This window comes from Scomber japonicus, chromosome 8 (assembly GCF_027409825.1).
Source record: "Scomber japonicus isolate fScoJap1 chromosome 8, fScoJap1.pri, whole genome shotgun sequence".
Taxonomy (NCBI): Eukaryota; Metazoa; Chordata; class Actinopteri; order Scombriformes; family Scombridae; genus Scomber; species Scomber japonicus.
Window position 1 is genome coordinate 26,450,309 of NC_070585.1, and position 17,540 is coordinate 26,467,848.

Sequence of the window (17,540 nt, forward strand, 5' to 3'; positions counted from 1 at the left end):
ACAGTTTTACAAAAAGCAAACAATCCATAATACCATCTTAAGTCTCATGCATAAAAGATAACAGCTCCTGGTTTTGATCATATATTTCTGCTCATATGTACATTAAATGTTTGGAGCAGACTAGAGAACATGACCTTCAAACTTGTGTTTCTTCTAATGTCATCTTTTTTCCCCCTCCCTTTTTTCCCTCAAAAGAGATCCATAGCTGACTTTATTGCATTGTCCACCACCTGAAAATCCAGCACATTTGTCACGTCACCGGGTCAGATGGGTTGTGCTATACATAGAAGGAACAACGCTTTGATATGAGAAGACACCCACAATCCTGTAAGCGGTCAGCCCTCTCCCCACCACACACTCTCTTCTCTCTCTCCATCTCTGTATCTGTGACTTACTCACAAGCACACAGCTCCGAGCAATGTTGGCAGCTATTGTTCGCTTTTATTTTACCAAATTGTTCAAAGGCTTCATATCCAGGATGGAGAAAGTGGGTGGAAACAAAAAAGATTGAGGGGGCAGAGAGCAATAAAATGAAAAGTTTTCAGGATAATGGCTTGCACAGGAATGGGGCTTTTAACCGATACTTTAATGGAAAGCCATCTTCTGCAGACTCCAAAAATGGTTTTGGAATCCATAAGTAAACACACTCGAAACAGCATTCAATTGGTCAATTCATCAAGTGTCCTAAGAGTTTTTCAGGGTTACACAAGTTCATAACGTCACGAGGTTTCAACAGAACGAACAAGGGTTAAATAAATTCTTAATGTAAGCCATGTTTTCATTAAAATGTAAATTTTACAGAAAAAAGTTGGGAAAGTCAACGATCACTGTCAGTGACCCCTCCAGTAGTACTCAATCCTAGGGGTGATACAGCGATACAGCATAGTATTGCGATATTTTGTATGGCAATATTGTATCGATACACAAATACCAAGTATCGATCTTTTTTCTCCTTTGGGGACATAATTTGCAGGTGAAAAAAGGTAATGAATTGCAATATATATCGCAGCATATTGCAATATATTTAAAGTCGCAATAATATTGTATCGTGACACAAGTATCGTGATAATATTGTATCATAGAGCCTGTGGTAATTCCCACCCCTATTCATCTCATGACTGCTCCAGTGGAGTACAGTAGATTAGTAAAACTTGTAGTCCAAGATGTTGTGAAAGCTGTGCATCTGTGTAGCAAAGTGTTACTGGAAAATTATGTACTTAATGTATCTGTTACTTACAATGTTCTGGTTAAATAAATGTTGACTTTTCTGTAACTGCTCTTATCTGTTGTCAGAAATTCCTCTTTTAAACATCAATGAAATTATTCTGCACTGTCAACGTCTTATTCAGCACTACAGGGGGGAAGGACATCAAACATCTTTAATTGGCTAATTTGTCATATGATTGTTTGGGATCCGTGGCCCAGTCCTCTGCACAAGCCTTTGATTGAATAATTGGCCATTTCAGGCACATAATGAACATGCAAATTAATATAGGATGCCTTGAAGCTGAGCAAGCTATAAATAAATCCATCGATCAAAGACACGATTTCCTTGTCTTGAAGTGTACAAACCTGCAGGGGTTTTGGCGGTGTCTTCATAGGATTGCACTGTACAAAAAATGATGGTACCTATTAGTTCCAACATATAAATAGATTTGCTGTGTCTGCAGGGTTGAGGGCTAATGTATTATAAAGATAATTAACTATATCATTTCATATTTTCTTCTTAGGCACTGTCAATCAAAAATAACTAACTCAAACATTTATTTTCAAAAGGAACAAGTTCATGTTTTGATATCAAAGCCGAGTGTGTTGTCCTTCAAATCAATGTTGCATAAAGTTTATATGTAATATTTATGATTTATGTGTGGTTTATCTTTGAAAACATCAAAAAACAAACAAAAAAACAACAATTTCTGACTGCAGTTGAACATAGTGTTTGTTTGAAAAGAATACAGGATATATTCTTTATTTGTTTAACTATGAAAATGAAGTGAACTTTTATGCTTTCAGGATTCTAGCCACTCACAGTTCATTCATTCACTTCATTTTACAGCTCTGGCACAGAAATCCCTCTTGAAGTTGGGTTAGGGTTTTAATAGTATTATTGTTATTTATAGGATTTTCCTTTGTGTCTAATGGGTCTAAAATAGAGAGAGTTAATGGGTAAGAGATTAGGTTATCTACTTTTGTTAAATGTGTCTTACTTACAGTTGAAAGTAGTAGTTATTACTTTCTGAAAATTCTTCTGAGACTGAGATATGTGTAATAAAAGCCTAAATAAATAATCAAAGTTACATTTCAGTATCTCTTTCACTATAAATGCCCAGAGAACAGTGAAACAGTGAAAAGTAGGTGATGCTAATTGTTATTATAAATAGGTTAAATGAAGCCCCAGGTGTCTAGACTATCACTGAACACACATAGATAATAAAAAATAGGGGAGGTGAACAACCAAAAAATGAACACTGTATAAATTAGAAGCGCTTTTGTGGAAAAAATCCTCAAGGGATTTTTTTTTCTTTGCTGAAAAAGCACTCCAATATATTCTTATTTATAGATGCACACACAGAGAGATGGGGTACTGAGACAAATTTAATCAAAATATTGATAACATGGTGCGCATTCACCCCAAACCTCATATTTTCAAGATCAATGGACCAAATGTAAACAGCTTCTTTTTTCAAATTGTGTTAGTTTGTCATCATATCGGCCAATATACTACACGTGGATATGACTTCTGTGAAAGTGATGAATTATTAAAAATTGATCATTAACACTGTAAAGCTGACAGACACAATGAGAGACCTAAAACATACTCAAAAAATCAATATAAATACAAATTTAACAAAAATAAACCATACAGATACTTAAAATAATATTTTGTCTAGCTCGCTGCATGAAATATAATGTTGGTAATGTGGGTCAAGTAAGCAGTTTATAACGAAGTAGGGTAGCAGTGTGATTTTATCAACCTGGATGTTGTTTGAAGTAGATGTTTTAATTAAGCACAAATTAATAACAAGCCTCAAAGTGATGGTTGTTAAATTCTCCCACTATTCACTTTGCAACACTTGATGTAGTTCTTATCGCCCTGAGATCAAGTCAACACTCTTCTATAAAATATCCGTAAGAACGTGGAAATCTCATTACGACAAGGAAATGAAACGACATGCACACATTTAGGTACTGTATGGGATGATAACCGTGTTCAAGGTATACCGCGATTTGAAAAAGCCACGATAACCGAAACCACCAAATTTTCTGTCCTACCGTTCCTGAGGTATGAGCCGTTTTTAGTCTGGTCAAAGACAGAAAGTGCAGGTCAGAAATCAGGTGATGCAGCTGCAGCGTGGAGTATCACGACCCCTCACACTGTCATTACAGATTCAGGTTAAATTAACATGTCTGTCTTTATTTTTCTTTCTTTTAGGAACCTTTTAGAGCTGTAATCACAATACCGCCATACTGTGAACCGTGATATTTTTTCTTATGGTTATCATACCGCCAGAATCTCATACCGGCCCATGCTTACACACATTAGATTTTTTTGGAAGAAAGGAACATACAGTATGTGAAGAATGACAAGAAAACAAGTAGTGGTAGAAACCCCCAGCTTGTTTAGTTCCAGGGCACGCTGACAAGTGCAGATGAAATTTAAGTATGGGGTCACACCACAAAAGGCCAGTGTCCTACAACATCTCTTTTTCTCAGAACTGTACCGTCATCATCATTATAAATACGCTTCAGATCATTGTTGTATGGATAATGGCCCATTTACATGGCTGAGAGGAGGAAGAGGATCGTGACGAGTGCCAGATGTAAACAGCCTTGTACAAAAACAGGACATGAATTTATAGCATGTTTCCATTCATTTTGGTTTAAGTCTGCAGTGCTATTTATAGATTCTATCTGTGTTTACTACTGAGCTCTTGTTTTTCATCAAATGCTACTTTTATTCATTGAGTGTCAGTGGCCATGAAAGTATTGAAAATGCAAAAATAGAAAGATGATGATGTTTGCTGTACAAGGTTCTGATCAACCTTATTTTTGTCTTTAATTATTTTAAATACCTTACACATGTGTAACATGCTTCCAATTTACCCAAACTGCACATTTAGACTTTGGGAGCAAACCCAAACAAATATAAGGGTGACATGCAAGTCCCCCTGCCTGACCAGGCAGGGATCAAACCAATGTCCTTCCAGATGTGAGGGGACAGTGCTAAACATTGAGCCACTATGTGGCACCCTATATTAAAATACCAATCAATCAACTTTGGAGTTACAGCATGTTCCAATTCTGCGTTTGATTTGTTTTGCAGAGGGGCTACATTTGTACTTTTAGATGCTTTTAGGAAACAGGCCTTAACAATAAAAAAGTGAGCTGCTCAGGAAGTCAAGATTTACTGTTGATATTGATGATATCAGCTTATATAAACCCCAATTATGACAGGAGCTGCTGTATAATATTATAACCAATGACTTAACAAGCTAATTAAAGTGACATGTTAGGGGTCCAGTGTACTGTCTCTTGACAGGAGTTATGTTTGTGAATAAACAAACTGAACCAGCAGCCTTTAAAATTAGACCTGTAGCTGTGCATCCTTGTCAAACAGCTCAAGTGATAGCTGCTCCAGGCCATGTCCTTCAGTAAATATTAACTCTCCTCACCATGGGTGGTGACTTTTCGCCCTCACTTTACTATTAAAACCATGCAGTATAGCAGTCTTTGTATATTTTGGACAGCTTAGTCCACGACTGCTGGTTTCCATAATCTTGCTTTTTGATCAAATCAAGGAAGACTGGTGATCAGTCAACGTGTGTTTATTCCTCTGGACATTTCGTTTAAGTGTGAAATACACATTTAGTTACTTTGCTCTGTTTTTTCTAATTTGTAGGCATGGAGTTTTAAATCACCTTGACATAACAATTCACACTCATGGTATGTTCTATTTTTGAACCTAATTTAATGTGTACTAATACCAGTTATGCTCTTCCTTCTCTTATGCATCCTTCCTGCTGACTGTATGAGAAGAGCTATTCCTGCAAGCGGAGACACAAAGAATGATGAGACCATTGTACTCTGAAATTTCCCTTACCATATCAGTTTTTAACAAATGGGCCAGTTCCAGTCCCTACAGCTACTGTGTCATGCATGCACTGTTTTTCTAATGCATCTGTCTTCATTCAGCTATAATAAGGAAGGCTAACGGTGCCATGTATTTGGTGATATGACTATCATTAGCAGATGATGGTGTCACAGAGAAAAGCAGGAAAAATCAATGAAACGAAAGGGACAACATCTGTGTTTCACTGTGATGTTCCATCACTGCTTTAAGAAGGCTATGTTCTGTTACTCATAGTTTTCTAATTACCAAATTTTTGAAGTTCGCTCAAGCATTGATTTGTCCACTAGTAAAAAACAGAAATGCTCAGTGTCACTGCTCCAGACAATAAACCTTTTCAGTGTCACCTATGGCAAAGTGACTCATGGAGATACCATTCATTCCTCTCCTAAAAAGTAATTTCATTGCATTATTTCAATCATTGTAGAGCCATCAACCTGGCCTTGTACTTCTCCTTTCTCTGCCTCATGTCGAACATTCATTCTCTTACTGACCACTAAAAATGGCATAAGGATGACTGGTATTGAGCCGCGGTTTACCAAGGCTGAGGATGTCGCTGTCTTAGCATCTTTGTCTTTCACATAATGGCTTGTTTGCCCTTATTTTGTCTCTTTGTTGACTGTGATAAGGTTGTTGTCATAAATATTCATTTTAAAGAAACAAGCATGAAGTGTACAATATGTGTAGCATTGTAGCTTGCGTAGCATTTATGTGTGTAGCTTGTTCTTAGTTACAAAAAACCCAATATGATGCTGCATTAACTGATCTGATACACAGCAGATGAGCATATCATTTGAATAGATTGAACTGAAACATTAATCTTCTCTGCCATGAGTGCTACAGAATTCAAAAGAAACATTTACCAGTTGCTATAGCTTTTAGATTTTAAGTCAGCATTCAGCATATTTGCAGAAAATATTTTACATTTCAATATCTCTAAACATAAAAGATTATAGTACCTATAAAAGCTATCAGTTTTTTTAACCAAAAATATAATTTGCAGCTATTACATCTAAAAAGAAAAGTGGATTTATTTTTGTGTAGGTTTTGTTGAGTGGTCTCAGATCAGTAAATTGGTAAGTAGAGCAAAACCTTTAATCCACAAAGTAGATCATAGTGTACACTGGATGAATGAATTTCTAAGGCGACCGGCACCAAGACCCTGCAGCTGACAATGGTTTGGACGTCCTTGCAAACTTAATGATCCACAGTTCTAGGTTTTAATGAGGAGCTTGTTCTTTGGCACTGCTGTCTAAGACAATGCCAGGTTTCATACAGAGGTCACAGCCTTAATGGCGCCATAGAGTCATTAAGAGAAAGCGAGAATGCACAGGAGGTTCTGAAGCCCTTTACTGTACACAAGCTCATCTCACTGGACTGACTCTCCAGTGGGATGACGCAGACACATCGTTAAGGTAGAAGGTCTCTAGAGGCGGGTGGCTATGATGCTTCATGAGCATGTTTTTCTTGGCAGGCCCAGGGGAGTCGTCTACAAAGAGTTTGCTCTAGTGAGATACCACGGACACATCGAACAACAAAAGCACTGTAGTTCAACAAGGCCTACTTTTATATACACAGCCTAATTAAAGATGCTTATTGTTACTGTGCTGAATGTGTGCTTGTCTGAAGCAAAATATTAAATGTAGCTGTGTTATATAGTACTAACATAACAACTGACTAAATATGTAATCTGTTGTAGCTTTGCAGAGATAAACACATCAATTTAAAATAATGATATAATCACAACATATACATACATTATGATCACAATGTAGTTCATGAGCATAAACACAATATAACACCATTACCTGATCATTAAATATTAAAGAGTCATCAAAAACTTTATTTTCAATTTCAATATTATGTTTCAAAAAAAAAAAAACTTAAAAAAAGCTGAACTTTGTTTTTGCATGTATAATGAGTCAAATGAAAAACACTTGATTTCAATTTATCTGTAATAATGTTTAAGGATACATGCTTGGCTCCAGCTTCAGATCTTAAAGCTGAAGATGGACAGTCATTATGTACTGCAGCATGACTTCTCTGCCTTCACATTTCTACATAAATATGCACTGGATGGTTGGTGGCCAACTCTATGCGTAATATATTTCAGTCACAGGTGTAGGTTTCAGGGGGTTGGTCGGGGGGTCAGAGGCATGTTCTCATCAATGTCATCCTGTATTGATTTTTCCCGTTCAATGATTATGCAAAATCAGAAATGTCTTCTCCCTGAGTACTTTCTCATCCACAAATGTCCCTGATGATTTGGGTACACAAGCCAACCTATGTTTTTCAGATGGACCTAATCTGATTTGTTATACCATTTATTTATATAGCAAATGTTTGGAAAAATTAAATGAGATAGCATAGACTTAACACAAAATTGGTGTCAGAGCCACAGTAAAGCACGTAGGGCTGCACATTAAGATTATTTTCATTCTCTTGGTTATGTTTTCCATTAATCCTTTAATGTTAAAAAATTGATAAAATTGTAAAAAAAAAAAAATTAAAAAGCCCATCATAATTTCTCATATTTTCAAATTTCACTGTGTTTAAAGAAAAAGTTTGAAACGTGTGTATTTGCTTATTTTGCTGAGAGCATGATTAGTAAACTGATACCATTCTCATGTCTGTTCAATAAATATGATGCTATTGACAGCAGCTGGCTGACTTAGCTTAGCAAAAAGACAGGAAACATGGGGGAATGGCGACGCTGGCAACCAAAGTGTAGGGATTGTTGATTGACCAAAATAAGCATTTTAAGCTAAGGTTTATTTATATTTCATAGACCAAACTATTATTTGGGAAAATAATAGGAAGCTTAACAAGTCACTAAAATAATCATTAGTTGCAGCCTTATTATCAACAGCTGTCTCATGATGATGATTCTAGGAAATGCAGACCAAAGGCACAAAGACACAATCAAAAACAACACAGGTGAAATATAGCACTGAATACTGCTTAGCTGTACATTACAATAGACAGGCAACAGACAGACATTACAAAAGTCCCCAGAAATGTCACCGGACATTGAAGCTAATTTACATAGCAGCCAAACCATGTAATTATATCAGGTGATGTTATTGGGCCCCAAAAAAAAATTTCACATTGACTTACATTATGAAAGACATCTATAAATCACCAGATTAAGTTTTATGAAAATTTACTATAAGAACGTCATACATTCAGCTCAATCACATTTCGAACGTCTAGAAAAGTTGCACGATTTAATTGTTTTATCATCATCAAAGGTAGCTTGAAGGCTAAAGCAGAAGTTTGTGGATTTCTGAATGATCTAAGGAGCATGCTCCATGGGCACAGGTACAGCTGTGGTCCACGGGCCATCACGCCAACGTCAGACTCTATTACGCAGACTCTATTACGCAGACTCTGGCTCCAAATTATGTCACACAAGCAACATGGCAGCTCCCAAAAAGGAAATATTTTAGCTTCACTTGTCCGTATTTGTATATAGTCAATAGTGCCCATATAGGCTTATAAAGCATGAAACTACATATTGTTGAAGACAGAATGTTCTATATATTTATTTTACACAGCTAAATAAGTTGTTGAGTGAGATTGAAATACTTTTACTCATGAGCATGTGTTTGTTTTTCAAGCATTTTCAGCTGTTTTAATATACTGCATTTCTAGATTCCATGTAACTAAAAGGCAAGGTCTCAGGCAGAAAAGTTATGTAAACTTATTGTACTATATGATTATAGTTGAAGTTGTAGCTTTTTTGGTCAGAAGTACATGAGTAGTAAAACAAAGAATATGTCTGCGAGGACATACAGTCTGCAACAGGCCTTTGTAATGGAACCACAGCAGCTAAATTCCATGTTGAGACAAAGCTAATGTAAAAATTCGATTCCAAACAACACAATGCAATAGCTGCAAAATGATGTCGTGCAACTGTACAGTAAGTAGTAAATAAAAAATTGAGAAGATCGGGCACGAAAGGTTTATTGGGAGCCAAATGTCGGAAGGTTTTCTAAATGTATGATCTCCCAGATAATTGGATGTGCTGAATGCACTGAAACCACTTGCTTGATGTGCCACAACCTTATCCCTAATTGTCTCCACTCGTGGCAATTGCTTGCTGCAGCCATTGTTCGCCTTCATGCACACATTGCCCTCCACAGATTGGACAGGCTTTTGTGCACCACTTAATTTTCAATCAGATCCGATCCTGGCTAAGTTGCCATGCAGTACAAGGGGAAAACGGGGGTCACATGTTCTCCCTAGTGCTAATGAGAAGCTTCAGTCAACACATGGCTGTCATTTTTTATCCAGTCTTCCAAAACAGATAAGAAGCTCAGAGAAGGTCTAGCTGACAAGGCCTGTCCATTTCCAACATAGACTCATCCAGCTGGGACCAGAACCTATAGTGGCTAAACTTCTTTGCATATGGGTGTCAGTTCAAATGTAATCATTCCCTACAGTTCTAAGCTTGCCCTGGGGACTAATTGTCTGTCTATCATATTGATATGAAGCATATTATTTTCATTGATCATGAGATGGCCTTGACTTGTTTGCTGATGATTTGTGGTCTCATTAAGACATCACTATGAAATTGGAATACAGAACTGTAGATAATGGTGAATTCTTATAGTTTTTGTAAAAAAAAAATAATAATAATAATTCAACTTTCCAAATAGTATGTTGAATGCATATTTGTATGCAGAAATATTTGTATGCATTTATGCATAAATTCTAATTTGCTAGAAAACCCTGAGTAAATTAATTATGTAAATATACCAATAGAAATGTATTGGCAGATGCCTAACACATTGTTTTCAGAGTATTTGCATTTCTTTATTTGATCAGGGGTGGCATAGTAGAAGAATGGAGGATTTTGCTTGAATTTTAGATCAGCCAAGCAGATGTGTGTCTAAAATAAGATGGCAGACACATCTCTAATTAAAAATATGTTTACAATGATTGCTCACCCCAGAGCTAGTGATGATAAATGATGAAATGACCATCGGTGACCGACCGATAGCCATTTCATTAACTTCTGTATATCTAAAAATACGGAGAATATGAGCCAATTTGTGGCAGTCAGTAGAGCGTTCGTAGCACAGGCATGTCATCCATCTGGCACTGACAGTTCATTTATGGTATTGTTTTTTTTTAATTTAACAGCCTATGGCCATAGATAACAACCATTTTAATATATTGGACAGAGAAAAGACCTTATGCTCTGCAAAGCTTTCCATGCACTGCCCATGGCAATACCTGACTGAGCGCCACAGCATTAAAAGACGGGTTCAGAATTGTTCAAGTCTTTCTTAAAACAATAGCCCAGTGCCCAAATTAAAGAGTCAAACAGGTCTTTCTTGTCATTATCATTCCTGTTCATAGTCGCCGCTAGAAGATGCTTACAGTGGCCCTGAAGGGAAAATGACAACAACAAAAAGAAAAACACGACATTAACAAAAACACAATGACTAAAAGGAAAACACAAAGGAACCAAAAAATAATCATGATCTGTGCTCAGGATAACTTTTAAAGAAACACACGTCTTGAAATAGTGTCCCCATTCACGTGCCCTTGTTTGGATCTTAACCTGTTAGATGAAGAAACTCTAATACTGAGAGGAGCTTTCTGTGCCGACTACTGGGTCCCAAAGTTCAGCACTGTGCAGCGCGGAGATGATGACTGAATAAAGGTACTCTATCAGATTAGGTTAGATTCACAAGAGAGAGAGAGAGAGAGAGAGATAGAAAGAGAGAGACAGAGAGACAAAGAGACAGAGAGAGAGAGAGAGACAGAGACAGAGAAAGAGAGAGAGAGAGAGAGTTCTGGATTTCTTAATTCCGCTTTTGTTCAACAGCCCTCAGGTACGGTGTAGAGCAGCCTTTCCCACCTGTTAAAAAGACAGACGTGCTTTCGTAAATGGTAAATGGATATCACTTTTCTAGTCTTTATGATCACTCAAAGCGCTTTTACATTACATCTCATTCACCCATTCACACACATTCATACACTGATGGCAGGGGCTACCATGCAGGGTACCAACCTGCACATCAGGAGGAAGTTAATCATTTATTCTCATTCACACATCGTTGGGGCAGCAATGTGTTAAGTGTCCAAGGATACATCGACATGTGGACTGGAGGAGCCGGGGATCGAACCGCCAATTAGGGGTTAATGTCGTTGTGTTTTCCTTTTTGTCGTTGTGTTTTTGCCATCAAGTACGAATCTTTCAAGGTTACACTCTTTTTGGTGCCTCTTTTTGTTACTATACTTCCACCACAGTTCAACGCGGTAAGACTGGTCGAGGAAACACAAAGAAGGAAAATGTGTGATATGAATAATTCATGCTGCTGTAGCCTCATACAAGCCTTAGATAAACTTTTTAAATGCATCCTTTCACTTACATTGAAAATGCCTTTTAATAGTCGGTATGAAAAGGAGGAGTGATTACAGCGAGGAAAATCTCTTTCAGTGTTCATAGGGGCATCTGAGTATTGTCTGAGACAGACTTGAAAAAATGTGAGAGTCAAATATTTTCAATATATTCCACCTCGTGTTAGGGTAAATAATCCTTTATCAGATTCAGAATAAAACATCTTTTAAAGTCTGTGTAAAGTCAATTCATTGATTTACCTCTAAACACATTATACATGTTGGAAAATGGTTACAGAAAACATGTGAAAAGGCTGATAACTATGCAGTGCTCAGTTGTGAAGATAGAGCCTTAAACTTTTTCTCAACCTCTCGTTTTTCCTGATTTTCTGAGCCTGCAAAAAACGACTACACCGGCGTACCCGTGTACTCACGTGAGCATGACCCCTTCCCTACTATATATGAGAGGCCACTCTCCTCAGGGATTAACCTTCCTGGTATCGAGTTATTGTTACTACATCTAACACTACTACTACTACAGTCTACTGTTTGCCAGTTAGCTGAGTTAGCAGCTGAGTTAGCAGCAGAAAGCTCTCAGACGTCCATGTTTCGGGTAGAGGCGATGATTTTGATTTTGATTGACAGGTGACACTTGGTAGGGGGCGGGGCTCAGCGGGCACGCCCACAGTGTTTGGGAGCAGAGAAAGAGGCAGATTTTTACATAACTTTGAAGCCTAATTTCATATATTTCGCGTTTTTTTTTAATAATTCAAATTTGGCAGGGTGGTTAACAACACACTTTTCTGTGGTATGTCAAACTCAGAACACATATTTATTCTTACTTTACACAGACTTTAAAGTAAAGAGCTCATATGTCCGCCAAAGTTAAGCAACTCTCCTACAGGACAGAAAATGATTTACTATCATGCTAATAGGCTGAGGGCGGTTGTATTAAATATACAGGTATATTAGGGGCATGTACAAAAATTTAGCTACATTTTATTGAAGACAGACTCATGACCATTGTGATATAGTAATTTAAATTTTTTTAGGGTTAGGGAATACACATACACACACACACATGTGTTTTACATATATTGAATTATTTACAGTTTGCTAATTATGAGCCAAAACCTAACAAAATGGTGGAATATTATTGTTCCAGATCCAAACTAAAAATTAATCTCCTGCTTCTTGGCACATGGCCTATTTTTTCATTAAATTTAATTGAAATCTGTTTAGTAACTAACACAGGCAAACAGAGAGAAAACGGTAACAGAGAGAAAACACAACTTCCTTGGCAGAAGTAACCAATATTAAACTGAAGGAAATTCATTATTGTGCTGTGATAATAATGACTATATATCTCCATATTGTTAGGCAAATGGCTCCCATTACCTGGAGGACAAATAATCAAGCGACACATTTAACATGCCATTGCATTGAGGGTACATTCCATTTTACCCACTCATAGCCCTTGAATCATAATTACATCTGGATAAGGTTGTAAGCTCTATTTCATTTGCTTAATTATGTACTTCCTCTGATTGCCACATTGTCTTTTGTAGAGTTGCAACAATGAACAAATTATCTGCAGCTCTGTAGTTTCCAGGTAGTCTGTATGTTTTCCCATGTGAAGATTTAAATTAACTGTAAAAAAAAAAAAAAAAAAAATCATGATGTATGGTTTTATTCTTAAATGTTTGAAAGTGCTGATAAGAAAACAATGCCTTCAGCAGAGATTACTAATCGCTTCAACAGGTTCCCGTGTCCTTTCCCTAGAGCTCTCATCCAATGAGAAATTGATTACATATCAGTCACAGTAAAAAGAAAAACTGTCTGGACTGAGCGAGGGATGAGATGAGAGAAAAAAAAGTGGGCTTGTGTTTTTTTTATTCCTTCTTTTGGCTCCTGTTGATCTGATATTGATCGTCTGACATTGGTCAAATATCCCATTCTGCATTGCAGACAGATGCTGATTGGGTGTAGATGGGATGGGTGGAGGCAGGATGACAGGACATGGCACTGATTAGGACTGTCACCCACCAGGGACGTATCATTGATCTGAATGCCTTTTTTCTGTGATTGGAATGAAACAGGCGCTTCACTTGTTAATGTTGCTCTACGTACACAGGCTACTCTTAATTTATGCCAAGTCATGAGGCTGCCGTTATGAGATGGTCTGTATGTTGGCGTTTGTATGGTGTAGGGACTTGTTGTAAAAGCTTGTACATGTTTCCCTCCCTGCAGCTTGGCTTTGTTTATCTTTGAATTTAACATTTAAGTGGTAGAAAGAAAGAAAAAACTCAGTAAGAAAGGTGTTCTGTTTGCTTTTCTTTTGGTTTGTTTTGGCTTTACAATCTGAGGATGTTTCCCCCAAAACTCTCTGCAAGGAGGACCACAGAGTGCTTCTTAAGCAACAGTGTTTAGATCCAAAGCCATTATCAGTCTACTATGAAGTCACTTTTCAAAATGAACAAGTAAGCTAAGAAATCCTGTTGAATCAATGCATGAATGTTATGAATATATGCTGTCTGAGAGCAGTAAGTAACTACTCCCCTTCACCTTTGTTCCATCCAGGAGTAGTCAGAGCTCTTACTCTACTAATGTCTAGCTTTAGACAGGGCTACTTTCCTGTAGGGAAGTGGCCTTGTTTCCAGGGACTAAGAATAATTGGTGTGTTTATACAATCAGTGGTAGCGAGCAGTCAGCCTTCTCTAGGGAAATATGAGCACTACAGCACTTCCACCTGCTCCTGCCTCTAAACCGAACTGTGCATTTCAGAAAGAGCTCTATGACAGGTTTCAGATGGTGTCCTTTGTTCTTTATGTTGTATTCACTCTGCAATGTTATGCATTGCTGTATGTGACAATATTTTATGTGTCTTGTGTTAACTACATGGTATCTATGGTGTTCTTTGACACTGGTATGTGCTTGAATTTTGACATTAAATATTTAGATGTCTATCTAAATATTTGGCATCTCATTCAGGATGGTAATTGTTTTGCAAAGAACATTAGAGATACCCCACCTAATTACAACACCGCCTTTCATGTTTTCCCTGTATAATACTCCCACATGGATTCATCAACATCATTATGTTCTCTATGACAAGATAAAAATGCAGATGCCTGAGCCAAGAGTGGATCTCCTATTACAATGTACAGTTTTACCCACAAGAACCATGTGCTTTCCAACAAGGCAATGTCAGGAGAAAGAAAAACGGTGTTACCTGATTTCTTCCGACATTTGGGGAAAACGCTTATTTGCTTTGTGGCAGAGTTCCATGAGAGGATTGATACAACTCTCATATTTCTTAGTTGAATACAAACTACAGCCAGCAGTCGGTTAGCTTAGCTTAGCATAAAGACGGGAAACAGTGGTAAACCTCTAGTCTGGCTCAGTTGGAAGAAACAAACGGAGACAAATCCGCCTTCACCAACACCTATAAGCTCACAAATGAACACATTATACATTGTTTGTTTAATCTTTGCATAACCCAAAGTATAAACACAGGTCTCTGCTGTTTGCATGGCAACCACTTAATAAATAAGAAGTCTCTGTGGCGGATTTTGATACCTACAGACAGAAATAGGCTCGTTAATTTCACATGTCAACCATGCTTGATATTTAACATGTAAGAGTGATATCACTCTTCTTGACATTTTGTGAAATTCCTATATTTGCATATTGGTGGAGAACTACTCCTTTAAACCCACATCCTCACAAGTAATATCAACAAAAGCTACTGCCTCTCAGAGCCAGTCCTATACTTTGGGTGTTGTTACTGCCAAATCTGAAAAATACAAGTAGTCATCAATTTCTTTGTTTTGTTTGTTTCTATGACTTCTTTATCTTCAGTGGGGTGTTACTGTATTTTTCTGTCAACAAGCCAAAATGGAGAGCTTCACTATTTTACCAATGAAGTAGCAGAAGATTAGAAGAGAACTTCCTAATGATGTTTGGTCATCTGCCAAAGAGGATGGTGGAGTAGGCAGGCTTAGCAGACAGCATTTGGCTAATGGTGATTTGCCACCCTGCTCAAGTCTCTTGCTCACACTCACAGATACTTCTGTTATTTCCCTTTTTGAAAAGGTATTCTTACTTTAGTTTAATGTCCTCATTCCTGTGGGTTAGGTAACCTAAATTCAGTCCTGTGTGGCTCAACATGTCAGGCATTGCACCAACACTGCCCTGGGCTAAGCATTTGTTTCCTATGGGAGTATCTATAGTAAAGCTGCATGGATGAAAGCATCCCTTATATCCTATTCAGTATATTATGTGGGTCATTTCCCTTCATTCTAGTAAAACTATATCACCAGAATATAGTGAACAGTTTATGGGTAACCTTACATTTTGTCAAAATCCCAAACACTTTTTCAGCAGGCACCCTTGTGCAGAAATTACGTTCAGGCATAACTATGGATGTGTTAAATCATATTTTATCTTAACATTTTTAGTGTCCATCACAGTGGGAATCAGACTCAATTAAATTGAATCCCACAGGGTACAGGGACCTCGCATATAGTACATCACTAAGGGTATGGTGCAAGACATACAATATCCAGTGGACCACACACATCCATTCATTCGAAATTCATATGGGCTCTTACCTTTGTAGAAGCACTCCTCACTGTGCATGATGGTAATCCTGTGTCCTCTAAGACAAGAGGCCCGGTGGAGCTCACAATGGTTCTGGTAGAGCTTTCCATCTGAACCGCACACAGGTTTATAGTGTGGTTTACAGTGATCCAAGCACTTACACTCCCCTTGGCCGGTCTCATGGTTGGCCACACAATGACGCCCCAGGCCGCAGTACTTATGTTCGCATGGACCTGGATAGCCATTGTGCCCCATAAAACCTGTGAAACCACACAGAAGAAAGAAAAAAAAGAGACAGGTTACTTCATTTTGTCTGACCACAATTTCCATCTATATGTGTGTCTGCTACAACAGATGGTAAGCCTGGGTTTAAGCTCCTGGATCTCATTTAGGCAGTTTTAGTGCTCTCTATCCCCAGGCATTCTCCATGAATACTGGATGTTTTTGGCTGGACCACAAGGGCCAGCCCTATAAACGTGAAAATCTATGACTGAATGACTGACTGAGTGTTGAAGTTACATTATTGGTTGATTAATGGTGTAACTTCATCAGTCATCTCAGCCGAGTGTTGCTACATCTACAGTATTGTTTCCAATTGAAAGGCCTCTAATGTTTCATTCACAGTCCAGCTATATACTAATTTTGTTTACCTAGACAACTCACAAATTGTCAGTCAAATCCATAAATTATGCAAGTCGACTACAAAGTGCCCTCAGTGGGAGTGAATATGAAAAAAAAACTGTTCATTTCAACCAAAACATCCACTGTTCTGTCATTAAATATCAGCATGTGGAAAAACAACACTGCAAGAACATTTTAATCAAATTACTTTGAAATAATTAATCAGATTTATTATTATAATTTGCACCAGAGAAAAACTGTCTATTTGGATAAGGGTAACTATTTCGTAGTCTCACAAGAAGATCTAAGACCCTCTGATGAAGGATTAACTATTTTAGAGGCTATTCCAAATCATTTAGTGGGGAACAGAAGTGCACTATTTAAAACTCCTCACAGAAACACTAAACACAAGGGTATGTGGAAAAAAACACCAAACAAATGTATATAATCAGAATCAGATCTTCTTATATTCATATCTTAAGTTGTCATGTATTAAGCTCTCTCTTCCACAATAGTACAATATAATCCAAGCTAATTGTCCAACCAATAGTCCATTTACTATGATACATGACAAAGAAAAGCAGCAAATAGGGAGTAATTAGCTGGTAAAATAACCATCAGATCAACAAAAAAGTATCTGATTTATGTTCTTTTGATCAAATAATTTTATCTCTGTCTTAACCTATTTTTACTTTTACCTCTAAAAATCATTCAGTCCACATAATCTATGAAAATCTTAAACCCCAAAGTATCCGGTTGAATTGCTCACACCTCATCAAAAAGCTGCAAAACGGGTCACTTCTAGCCATAGCTTCATTTTAAATTCATTTTCAAA

General features: G+C 37.4%; 1 protein-coding gene across 1 annotated transcript in view; it reads right to left on the minus strand.

Moving 5' to 3' along the window:
• The window catches only part of fstl5 (follistatin-like 5), a 140,212-nt gene that overhangs the window by 90,216 nt on the left and 32,456 nt on the right, over positions 1-17,540 (minus strand). Inside the window, exon 7 of the mRNA XM_053323687.1 lies at positions 16,096-16,344. Within this exon, the coding sequence (XP_053179662.1) occupies positions 16,096-16,344 (249 nt within the window). The remainder of the gene's footprint in view (positions 1-16,095; positions 16,345-17,540) is intronic.